This window comes from Tripterygium wilfordii, chromosome 21 (assembly GCF_013401445.1).
Source record: "Tripterygium wilfordii isolate XIE 37 chromosome 21, ASM1340144v1, whole genome shotgun sequence".
Classification (NCBI taxonomy): domain Eukaryota; kingdom Viridiplantae; phylum Streptophyta; class Magnoliopsida; order Celastrales; family Celastraceae; genus Tripterygium; species Tripterygium wilfordii.
The window spans coordinates 14,463,257-14,475,914 of record NC_052252.1 but is presented as its reverse complement, the minus strand read 5'-3'; the positions used below and the strand labels follow the sequence as shown (position 1 = coordinate 14,475,914).

Genomic DNA, 12,658 nt, shown 5'->3' with positions numbered 1-12,658 from the left:
AACAAGTTTGTAACTGGTTTATAAGTGGGAACAAGTCACAAGTTGAGATGGCTTCTGGCAGGTTGCTGATTATTGTAATGTTGGGCGATTGTTTGGTGCTTGTCAGATTGGGATACTCTCTTGTAAGCGGATGTCAGCTTGCAGGTTGGTGTGACGTCTATCGTGGATGACAAGTGTGATATAAACTATTATGGCATCTGATGGGTGTCAGACTATATGATGCATGACATGGGTGATTTGTAGGCCGTGAGCCTTGATCCTTTAAAGAATTTATATTATAAACTTAAATGTGTAGGGTTTGAACCCATGTTTAGAGGTTAGTAGGCCCAATTGATTTTTGGCCATTACATTCGCTTAGGTGGTTTTTGGTGGGCTTTCCCTTCTCAATTCTCCCGTTTCTTTCTTTTCTTTCTTTCCCGCCTGAACATCTCCCTTGTGTCCGTTAGTTTGTACTATTTCTCTTGAATCATTGGCTTATTAAAAAAATCCAGTACTAACAATTTCAAAGTTCAAACAATGGATCGTTTTCGTTTTGAAATTCATGTAGTGCTTATTATCCTCCTCGTACATTAATCCAAACAGTTCATAGTCGCCCAAGCCAATACGGCAAAGAATAGAATTGGAATACATACTCTTACCAATGATTCAATTCCCTTATGTCACAAATATAACTCTAGATTTCGAACAACAATGCATATCAATCTACTACGTATTGGATTTCTATTGATTTGCATTTGATGACTTGCTTTACGCATCCAATGTAAATACAAATGTACCTGGCTATTATATGGTCATAATGACTTGAAATGGAAAATGTAATTGTGCATGGATTGGACATAAAATAATGACAAGTGTCTTACACAATCATGTCATAAATCAAATATTAAAAATGCTTGAGATGCATGGGACAAAATGAAAGAATGTGTAGATTTGAAAGAGAAGTGGATTTTTTTTCTTCTTATTTAGCATCCGGTTCAACATATTTCCTAATACACCATTCCAAATTTACGTGACACAATGTATAAATTCTTTTTCTTTTTTCTCTCTTTTAATGTATTTCACTGTACGAATTCACTTTTCTCTCTTTTTGTCAAAAAACACACGCAAACGATACAAATTCACTTTTCCTTCTCTTTGTCAAAAAACACATGTAGAGAGAGCTTTAAAAGCATCTCATCTCTCTCTCTCTCTCTCCTATATATATATATATATAAAAGCAGACCCATGGAGATACATATTTAAATAAAAGCAGATACATTATAAGATACATGGAGCGTGTGAGATGTTTCAAGCTTAAACCCACATATATAAATATTATCACTACTACGTAGATTCCATGACACTAATTCATATTAGGACATGACCTCCTAGTGTGTCCTACAGTATGACAATGACTACAACGATGGGGTATGCGGGCACCATCCCTAGCATTCATCTCACTGTGAAAGTGAGTGGACTGAGGCCGATCTTTCTTACTCCTCCGCAAACTAGGATCTGGAACAATAACTGAGCCATAGTAAGTGGGTCATGTTGACTGGTCTGGTATTGGAAAGAACAATGGAGCCCAAGTATTAAGATAACTCTACATGGAATAAAACCCGTCCACGAACTGAGAACGATTAATTCTTTGGGCAGAACATACAACAATAACATGCGAACAAGGGTAACGATAGATTAACCACTCGTTGCATGTACATGTGGCATTGCCCAAGTCAACAACATTTGAAAGTCGAGGTCTGGATGATTGACTTAATCTTGATGAGGCACGTTTCACTTCAAATACCCCCGGTTGATGATGAAACATTTCCACCTCATATGCATTTGATTGTTGTCTCAAACCCTGCAATTTCAAATCTATCTCTGGTGTGAATTCAGCTCTAGAAAAAGCCCGAGCCTTACCCTCTTGTCGATGAAAGGTGTAATATGCATTACACCTGTAGAAGGTTAGTTGCACCAACACCGTGATTGGTAAAGCACGAGCATCTTGCAAGACACCGTTAAAAGCTTCAACTATATTTGTAGTCATGTGTCCCCACCTTTTGCCTTCGTCATACAACAATGTCCAAGATGCCAGAGGAATCTCAATCTCGGCCCACAATTTTTCAAACTGAGCTTGTTGGGTTAGTAAGGACATCTTGTGGACTACATTCTTCAACTCCTTGTTCTTGAACGTAGTATTAAAATTACTGGTTAGATGCCTGATATAGAAACGGTGATAAGCCAGTGGCTCTCGCCAACAAAGATGGGGATATTTCATGGCATTGATGATGCCAATATGTCTATCGAAAATGACACATAAACCTGGGCAATCTATGACCTGTCTCGTAAGCATGCCATAAACCAGCTCCATGAAGAGTTTGACTCCCCCTATGTTATAGCAAATGCCAATGGAAATAGCTGTCCATTCCCATCAAAACCTACAACAATCAACACTTTTCCATGGTATTTTCCGTACAAGTGAGTACCATCTACACATATCACCTATTGACAATGCCTAAAACCTTCAGTCACGGAGTGCATAACGTCAAAATAATGCTATAAAAAGTAAGGCATCATCAGTCACTTCCATACATATGACATGAGTTCTCTCTACATAAAAGTAAAGCTGCAATAATGAGAGAGAGAAATGAGATGCTTTTAAACCCCTCTCTCTGCATTTTTTTTGACAAAGAGAGAGAAAAATGAATTCGTACAGTGTGAAATACACTACAAGAGAAAGAAGAATTTATACATTTACCCACCTAGGATTGGAATGGTATATTAGGAAATATGTTGAATCGGATGCTAGATTGGTAAATAAAAACTATACGGATGCTAAATAAGAAAAAAATCGGAGAAGTGTACAAAGGTGATGGTAAGGTGGCCAATCATGGAAGAGGACGTAGAGAAGTAAATCAAACAATATGTACCGTGTGAGATGAAGGAGGACTGATGGTGTTTAGGGCTAGGAATGATAGACAAGTGGAAAGAGAGAGAATATAAATGCTTAGCATATAAGAAGAAAAGAAAAGAATAAATTTTAAATGAACAAACCAATGTATGAATGGCCAATAAGAATAAGAGTTTAAGAGAAAAGGATATGTAATCTAAGGTGGGAACCGTGCAAGATATGGAAAGGCTAGAAGCTAGGGATGATGTAGGTAATCATGTAGCAAACCTGAAGAAGAAGAACAGAAGATATGATATGATGGTGCCGTGTGAACATGAGGAAACTGGTAAGAAATAAAACCAAATGTTTTTGCATGTGTGACAATTGGCAAAGAGAAGAATATGAAGTGAAGTGATGGAGAAATACAGAATTTAAAGAACCTTTGCAGACAATTGAGCAAGAGAGAAACCCAGAGAAAGAGATGGAGTTCGAGAAACGAAGAAAAGAAAAAGAGAATGAAGAAATGGCCACGGTAAAGAAAAATCTTAGCTTGACTTCTTATGATTGTGATAAATAGATGAGTTAATTATAAGGAAATTTACATTAAATTTTTTTTTTGTTAGGGATACTGTCAAAGTTCAAAGGAGGTGTTGAGACAATAAAGCAAGGTAAAGGAAAGATTTATCTTTGTTTTGATTTCTAAGAAATCTAAGGTGAGGACTCTAATATTTATAAGTTTGATTTTTGTTAGGAAAAATTCAAAAAGCCAAAGGAAGTCCCAACACTTAGAGATAAAGGAAGGTATTATTCTCTACAATACTCTTGGGTGGATTTGGAGAGTGATATGTGATGGTTTAAGGAAAAGTTTTAAGTTGCATGTGAAATGTGTTCGGATGAAGAAAATAACATGCAAACATGTAGATTCGATGTAGTAAACCAAATCTAAGTACATGCATGCATGAGTTTAACAAAGAAACAATTGGGTAGAGGCTGTAGGACGGGTGATGAGCAAATCAAGGGAAATATGATGAAAGAAGTTTAGAGTTCAGGATTTAAGGACACTTGACAAAGGAAAGAAGTGTTAGAACGGTGATATAAATTCTTTTTTTTTTGGGGGTACCTAGCAAGAGAAATAGACAAGGAGGGAGTACAAAATTGAGCAAGATAGAAAGAGGAGAAAAAGAGATGGCTTGTTGAAAGAAGGGTGCAACACCCCGACCAGCAAAGATCAGGAAAAAACGCAAGAGCAAGAAGGGATTTCAACTCTTATTGTATTATTTTAAATGCAAAAGAGAAACAAAACAGGCTAGGCCATGAATAAATTGAGCCCAACTGGACACTAATAAGCCCATTTTTTGCAGCCCTGTTTTATGAGGTGGAAATTTCAGACATGGAAGCCTAGTTTGTGTTGGAAGCCCAGTAATTCTTACCAAAACTGAAATTGGGTTGGCGTCACCAACAACATTGAACATGGAACGTTGAAGCACCAAACAAAAACAGACATAGCCACCGCGCTTCCAAGGTGTACACCTGCGATACTGTACGAACCGTAAACCACGAGCTTCAGGGCTCCACAGCACGCCCAATGCCTCCCTCTTCTCTGACGCGCTCCGATGAGGAGTATCTCCGTGCACAATCACAAACCCCGGACCAATCCGCCAAAATCTCTGATTCGGAGATGGAAGAAGAGGACCCAGAAGAAGAGGAAGATCCGGAAGAAATAATTGAAGAGCAAGAAAGCGGTGAAGATAATGAGGTAAACGATGATGATGATGAAGGAGATTTTACCGAGGAGGAGGAGGAGGTAGAGGTAGAAGAAGAGGTGTCGGGTTCAGGAGAAGAAAGCAATGAGGATCGAACAGGTGAATTCATTTATGAAAGCGTATTCACTGATTATGCATGCATGTGTTTTAATTTCAATCCGAATTTGATTTACATCTGATTTAAATGATATCAATGATATTATGTATTGTTATCCATGATACTGTGAATTATTGTGGTCAGTGCTGCTCTTTGTTTGTTTATGTTCATGTTTCTTTTATTTGTTGATTGTTAAATCACTGGACTGCTGTTTTGTGTGTTAGTTTGCGAGGGATGTATAGGTAGCTTTGGTATAATTAGGTTCTAGTTCATGTTAACTTCTCCTCGTGTCTTCGGAGTTGAAAACATATGCAGCTGGGGGTGTTGATGTTCTGTGGTTTTAGTGCTCTAAACCCTAAACCCTAAATGCTGGGAAAGAAAAATGGGACAAAGAGTTTGCTTTTGTCCTAACGAGTAGTTAATGGAGTTATGGGGGACAATCTGCTTTTATAACTTCTCTTGCACAGTTTTAGATGTAAAGTGTTGAAGTTAGATGTAAAGTGTTGAAGCTCTTAATATAACCGGGATAGGCGACACACGTGTTTTAATAACATACAAACCTTAGGTGGCATTTCGTTTAAGATGTGAATATGAATGAGAATGAAAGTGGGAACAATCATGTTTGGTAAATAGTGAGAAAGAGAGTGGGATGGTATTCCTGAATGTTTGGTGTGTTAGAATGAACTGTGTTACGGAATGAAGATATTAGGCAAGTAACTGGAATACCCTTTTCATCGAAAACCCCTAAAACAACCATGATATCTGTTATTTTTAATCTACTTATACATATTATGTTGTGATTTTTTTTAACAAATAATGTAACCAATTTTCCCGCTTTATTGAAATACCATAATTCACGATAAGAGGAATTATTACAAGAATTAATTAGATTAGTTTTAGTTGATGGTGGAGTTGATTGCTCTGTCCATATAGGTTTAATATGGCACTGTAATATATTAGTATACCATCTAGCCAAATCAAGTGGATTAACTGCTCGTAATGGGACTACCTTGCATGGTCACTATCCATGTCAGTCTCATGATAAAATGAGGGCAAGCGACGTGAGCAAGGTGCCTGGATTCTATAAATGCTGGGTTCTTTAATTGTGGTCGTTGGGATCATAAACATGATTTTGTGCATTTGGAAGCCAGAAAATTTGCAAGATGAATCAAGAGCTTTATATGAGGTGAAGTTTAAATTGACGAATGACTCTGATTGATTAGAAAACAACAGTTTCGTCTTTTACTTTAGCTGGGTTATGCACCCTTAGCATTACCATGGTTGATATGGTATGCCTTATTCCTCTAAGTGGTGGAATGAGGGTGGAATGGGAATTATTCATTCCATCCACTTTTAAGACAATCAAACTTGGGGGTGCAATGTGTGGAATGGAACCAAACATATTCAACAGGTTAGGTGGTTTTTTCTGCAGCCTTTCCTAATGGCTTCCCCCTCCCTCACCATGCCTAATAGTCACTTTGCTGCAACAGTGTTGTTAACTTCTAGTTGTAGAGTACGCGAATGCTGAAGAAAACGTGAACCTATAGACATAAGTTCCGATGACGGTTTTCCGGATTATGCGAGGAAATTGGCGGAATTGTCTGAGAAGTTTTAGTTACAAGATGAGAAAAGGTTTGATACAAACTAAATTATTGACAGCAGTTTAGGGCACACTAGTCCTTATAAGATTTGCTCTTCATTGTGCATTAAGAAAAAAAATGTTTGCTCTTTATTCAATATGAATGGAAGGAGAGTACGAGGAATGGAGTAAATGAAACGGGTTATGTTTTCAAATAAGTAGCAAGTTATGACTTTCGGATCTTGGAAACTCGTGTGATGTTGTTTATGCTTTAGATGTAATGTATTTATTTGCCACATGCCGATGTAATGGGTGGCTAATGATGGTACCTAATGATAAAGGTTTTTCTAAAAAAAGAACTTCGAAAAAGGGAAAAAAAATTGTGGGTGTTAGGGTTTTGGTTCATTGGTAATATGTTGGCTGGTGGATGGTAATAATAAGTATGTTGTAAGAACTTAGTTATTTAGTCAAGGGGAAATAAATGCTTTGCGAGCTGAACCGTGCTGCAACTTTGATTTCACTCCTGGCTCACAATGGGAATTTGTCCAACTTGAACCGAATTGGAAAAGAGAATGAAGAAAAGGAGCATGCGAGTTACCGATATTTATCAGAGTACCTATCAAGTTGACAAGTGAGCCATGTATCAATGAAATCTAGATCGGAAAATGAATTTCAGGAATTGGTAGAGAAGGACATTCTTGTCGAATAGATTTATATTTTATCACCTTGAAGGATGGCTATTGAATAAGATTGAAGAAATTGATTTGGTTAGAAATCTAGTCATGCCTCGATGTGGTCTTTTATTGGAAGAAAATTGAAGTGGGTTGGAGGGAAAATCATCCCTCATACCTGTCCCGTGGGGATGGACAAAGCTCCTCATTCTTGCCCTATATATATTTCTGGTGCTTATTCCACCTTGCTGCCTAAACATGTCCATTATGGAACACTAGCAAGATCAATCAAAGAGAAGGGTTGGAGAACAAACGACCATGGAGTTATGAAATTGTGGTTTCACATGATATTTTAGTGCTAGTCGTATTTGTGGTTACAACAAATAATGAAGAGGTGTAAGGTGGCGGTGGTGATCTAGTAATAGCCAAAGTGACTTTCAAGATTATTGTTGATCTTCCTTTAATAGGACGAGAGACTAAAGTGGGGCTACCAAGGGGACTCTGTAGGACATACATGTCTAAGCTTCTGAAACATTATTCTTTATCGCTAAGCCCTATGACTAGGAATAATGTTCCTATCTATTGTTCGTCGGACACCACTTGAACTATGGATGCACTCCCAGAGATGCACAATTCTTACATCAAGGCTTTCTATTATAGACCTGTCTCTGACCTGTGAGATGTGTACGAATATATCCTTCATGCCACACCCGGTAAGTTGGAGTGAGAGTTTGTGTACTATCAAACACTCCAAAATTCATATTCCCCCAATCTCTCGGTTCCTGTATCTATCCACTAAGCGTATTAAATTGACTCTCGATCAATTTAAATACTAATGCTTGATTTATAAGGATTACTATGCACAGTTTCTGGATAGATTAATTTGAACATTTCGGGTGGATGCTTACACTTCTGTAACCAAAAATACATGGATGACTATATTGTAGGTGTGCTTTCACACTCTAGTGTCATACGTCAAATTCACGAGCATATTGACAATAGTGCGTGTCTCACTCACTGATGAATCAAAACGCACACGCTATGAGTGCAAGAGTATTGACATACTCAAGCTTAAGAAATATCATACTCCCACAGCTATAGGATGAACAACTCATTGATAGTACTTTTTTTGTTGTTCATTCCTATGTAAGGCCATCAATCATATGACCTCACACAACACACTAGTGCACTAATATGAGAATCCTCTTAAGTGATCAAGACAAACCATTTCCCTATAGGAGATGTCCGTGCATTACAACCTATATCAACTAAGTGTCTAGCTTTGTTAATCTGGTTGTGATTATTTTTCTTCGGATGCAATAGTGAATCTTATGTCTGTCTATACTTACACTTAAAGAGTATTTGGGGATCCAAGATTACTATGTCTAACATCCCTAGACGTTGATGGAACATTCATGTATAAATGTAATATTAAATAAAACTTTTAAAACACACATACAATAACAAGATGTTTATCTATAAATTCTAAAATTGTCATTATACATGGTATGTTTTTAGGACATTATCCCAACGCATAAATGCATTCACAGGCTCACAAATTAGTTATCCTCCTCAACAATAAGTGTTGGCCTTCTATTTGGACAATTGTGTTTCTCAAGATTCATCTTATAGGCTACAATTTAATATCTAGCATTGAGTTTTGGAATTTGGTTTATGCTAGATGTTGTTTTCTTTCATTCTTTGATATAGTTTTTCTTCCATGTAGATATTAGTTGTGATATGAAGTATAAGGGGCATGGCAGGCACTTGGAATCAAGTGCTACTCAAGGAAAAACGGAATCAAGTCTACTATCTAAGGCACTTGCTGTAGAAGACTCTAGCAGCAATTTAAAAATTTCTGGTCCCTCGAAAGAGATATTGATGAGGAGCAGCAAAAACCCAGTTCTGTACCATCGAGAATTCAATCATTTAAAATCAGGGAAAGAGGAGATTATTTCTGAGGGAAATGGAAGTCAAAAAGTAGTGGTTGATAAGAAAGATGCTGCAGCCCTTCTCATAACAAAAGGCCCTAAAGACAGAAGACAACAGAAAGATGTTGAGGATTATTTGTTTAATGGTAAGGGTACAAAATCTGAAAGTTCCAATCCATCTAGTGTGTCTGGGAAAAAGTTGGGTGTAGCTGTACCAATTAGAGATTGCATGGTCGATGAGGCTAAAACAATTCTGGATTCTGACGCAAAAACTAAGCCAGTGGACATGTTAAAGGATGATAAAAAGAGGACTGCATCAAGGTTTGATACTCATAGCTCTAGCTCTATGAAGTTGGCTTTGACTCTAATTTTCTATTTGTGGTAATAAATTCTCTCTCCCAAAGTAATACTACCAGTTCATATGAACTAACCCTTAAGTTTTCCAGATCGGTTACTTCTGAGAGAAAAAGTAGAAGTCTGTCCCCAGGCTTTGAGATTAAGGATGGGAATAAGCGTCTGGCGCTTATATGTGATTTCTTTTCCAAAGGATGGTGCATCAAAGGGAGTTCTTGTAAATTCCTTCATGTAAAAGATACTGAAAACAGTAACAAACATCCTGAAAGAGATTCACCTGCTGCAAACTTAAGTAGAGACAAAAGTTGTACTAAACAGCATGAGATAGATGCACCTGCTGCAAGGTGGATTAGAGAAATCCAACCCGATGAAGGTATACTATTTCCTTGTGTTGTGGATGTTCTAGAATCTTCTTAACAATGATTCTAATGAGTAACTTTTCTTGTATCAGGTTTGAGAAACACTACTGAAACACCAAGGTCGCGTACTTTTACCAATAAACTTTTTTCTACTGTTGAAAATAGTGTCGCAGTGTCTTCTTCCCATAGAATTCTAGAAAGTGAATGTAGAGAAAGCCAAGGAAAACATCAATTTCATCACAACCATAGATATTCATTTTTTGGGAGAGAGGATTTCGTTTCGGTTCCATCAGCTACCCAACAATTGCCTTCATCCAAAGATGCTCCTAATCATTTCCTTGGTTCCATTAGAGGTTCGCATTTCCGCAATGATAAGCTCAATTCTCAAAAACAGTCGGATTGTGATGGAGAATATAACTCATTTAGATCGTTCTCATTACCCTCCTCTGGTTTTGAACCTCAAAGGTATTCATTGGGTTTAGCAGAACGTAGGGAAAAAATTGTGTCTTATAGTTGGGAGCCATCTATTCCTTTTCGTCCATCTTTTATAATTCCTCCTACATTTTCATCTTCGAGTGATTTGTATGATCCCATTCGCGATAGCATCGACTTACCAGGAGATGGGTTAGTTAAACTTTCTTCCTCTTATCAAGGGTCATATCAACATACCCATGGTGATTTTGGTAGTAGACATACAAAATCATTATATGATCAAGTCCAAGACAAAATGCAGGGAAATAACTGTTATTCAACAACGAGAAGTTCTTTTGTAGTTGGAGTAGAAACAGTTGGGAATTCTTCGGTCATTGTGCAGAATGATACTATGACAAAAGAGGAGAATGTTTCAGGCTCTTCCCATGTCAAGAATTCTCCGAAGACAAAGAAAACCGTGACCAATTTTGATGTGAGACATCAAAGCAGTGGGATGCTACATTCTATGGACTTGAAGGAAGAGAGAGGTAAACTAAGTAATGAAATTGTTGTGGAGAGCAAGATAGATGGGAATGTTGAGAAGGAATCAAAGCTGTTCAGATATTTCCGTGCGGCTCTTATAGAGTTTGTGAAAGAATTGTTGAAACCAACCTGGCGTCAGGGTCAACTAAGCAAGGATGCCCATAATATAATAGTAAAAAAATCAGTAGAGAAGGTTCTTAGCACCATGCAGCCCGAACAGATTCCTCCTAACATGGAATCAGTTAAGCAATATCTTTCATTATCCCACCCCAAAATCTCAAAGCTCATGGAGGTGAGTTTTTCCTTGTTTGAGAGATAATATGTTCTACAATCAACGCTGTCACTCTTCCTTGAAAGTCATTTTTTCCCAGAATTTGACAATAGCTTCTTTATTTGCAGGCATATACGGTCAAGTATGGCAAATCTTGAGATACTAGGCCGAATGGTTTTTGACTTGTAAAAAGTTTCTTATATATTGTAGCAATTGGAAGTCGTGAAGTCTGGATAAGGCTCCTTTAGTTAGCATGATTGACGTGGAAATTCTCATGGGATGTTCTATGAATTGCTTGAGAAATGTTTGCCTTATGGATTTCTCCCTTTCATTCTCTAATCTATTTAAAATATTTTGTGGATTTATCTTTCATTTTAGTTTGATGATGTTCTTTTTTCTAAGGAGTTTATTTTTAATATTATGTAATCTATGGATTAGCACTGATAAGAACACACCCAAATACAAGCACCACAAAGATCTGTGGTATATATATATATATATATATATATATATATATATATATATATATATTATATGGAATAGAACTGAAATTACATAAGATTGAGCAAGACATTGATAATCTAGTTTTCAAGGAACCAGTAGCCTCCCAATGGCTTCCCAATGGCTTTAAAGGAGCCAATGACCTCCCAATATTTCCCATTACACCAAACTTGCCTCCCCATACTCCACATTTTCATTTTAACTACCATTACAGAAACTATCAGAATAACTACCTAATAGAAAAGCTACTAGTGTTACCCTCTTAATCAGTCACTTGTCCCACCTTGTTGTATACGATCACTCCTATTATGCAAGTCTATCAAGCACCTTTATCTGAGATATTTTCCTTCTCCTTATCCACTGTTAAGAGTCCAAAAGTATTCATTTTCTGTTAAAATTAGTTATTTTGCTATTCAACCCAATAAGTTACCTTGTTGGGTTGGATGTTTCGCATCATTTATATGTACTCTTAACACTTTCTATTGGAGAAAGATGACTTACTAGGTTAGGGACATTTTCTCTCATGTTTCGGATGTAAGAATAAAACCTTAGTATGCCAAACAACTGATCAAAAGTTAAATTTCAAATTTCTTATTGGCTGAAAGTCTCAAAACATTATTGCTTCTTGACACAATGAAAGTATGGAGGATTTACAAGCGTAAACCCTAAAGATAATAAGATCTAGAATCCATCAGAAAAATGAGAGAACTCTCAATATTTGATTGAATGAATTGTCAAAACTGAAAAGGCCACAAGGAAAGTGAGGCTTATTTAACCATCTCAAACTCTAGGAAACTAGAGTTTACTCTAGGAAGTTAGAGAGTTTACTCTAGAAAACTAGAGGTACTAACAGAAATTATAGAAATACCCCTGAAATACTACTTAACGAAATAAAATACTATTTATCACCACTTTTCTTCTTCATCTTGCATCAATCCAACTGCTTCTCGAACAATTCTGCATCACTTCTCCTATAGTATATTCCTTTTGCTTATCCATCTATTCATTTCCCATGCTGGAAAAGTTCCAACAAAATGTGATGTCTAATAAAATCCTTCTATTCTGATACAAATAACAATCAAGTGTTTCTTTGTTGACATGCAATGATAAACAACTTAAACCAGTGCATGTTCCTTTCCGCACTATGGGTCTTTCCTAAAGCATATTCTCCAGTCAATTGTATGTGTAAGTCATACCACCTAGCTCTTAGGCAATGAGTTTCGACGTAGTATGAGTATCCGTATTTATAGAATCTTTCATTTTTGTGCTTATCATAATTGCTGAGTTCAGTGTCCCTACATCATAAGTT

General features: G+C 36.9%; 1 protein-coding gene across 1 annotated transcript; it reads left to right on the top strand.

The window, feature by feature from the left end:
• Window positions 1-4,295: 4,295 nt before the first annotated feature.
• Window positions 4,296-11,220, top strand: LOC119989526 (protein FRIGIDA-ESSENTIAL 1). The gene is made up of 5 exons (XM_038835114.1): window positions 4,296-4,731; window positions 8,706-9,231; window positions 9,357-9,637; window positions 9,716-10,869; window positions 10,977-11,220. Exons 1-5 carry the CDS (start codon window positions 4,455-4,457, stop codon window positions 11,004-11,006), a joined length of 2,268 nt encoding a protein of 755 aa, XP_038691042.1. The 5' UTR covers window positions 4,296-4,454; the 3' UTR covers window positions 11,007-11,220.
• Window positions 11,221-12,658: the final 1,438 nt, after the last annotated feature.

What these genes read in the sequence shown, in the direction of transcription:
- LOC119989526 (XM_038835114.1), top strand. Translation starts at nt 4,455, where the DNA reads ATGCCTCCCTCTTCTCTGACGCGCTCCGATGAGGAGTATCTCCGTGCA. An exon ending in AAAAAGAGGACTGCATCAAG is followed by an intron (nt 9,232 to 9,356) that starts GTTTGATACTCA and finishes TAAGTTTTCCAG; the next exon opens with ATCGGTTACTTCTGAGAGAA. An exon ending in AAATCTCAAAGCTCATGGAG is followed by an intron (nt 10,870 to 10,976) that starts GTGAGTTTTTCC and finishes CTTTATTTGCAG; the next exon opens with GCATATACGGTCAAGTATGG.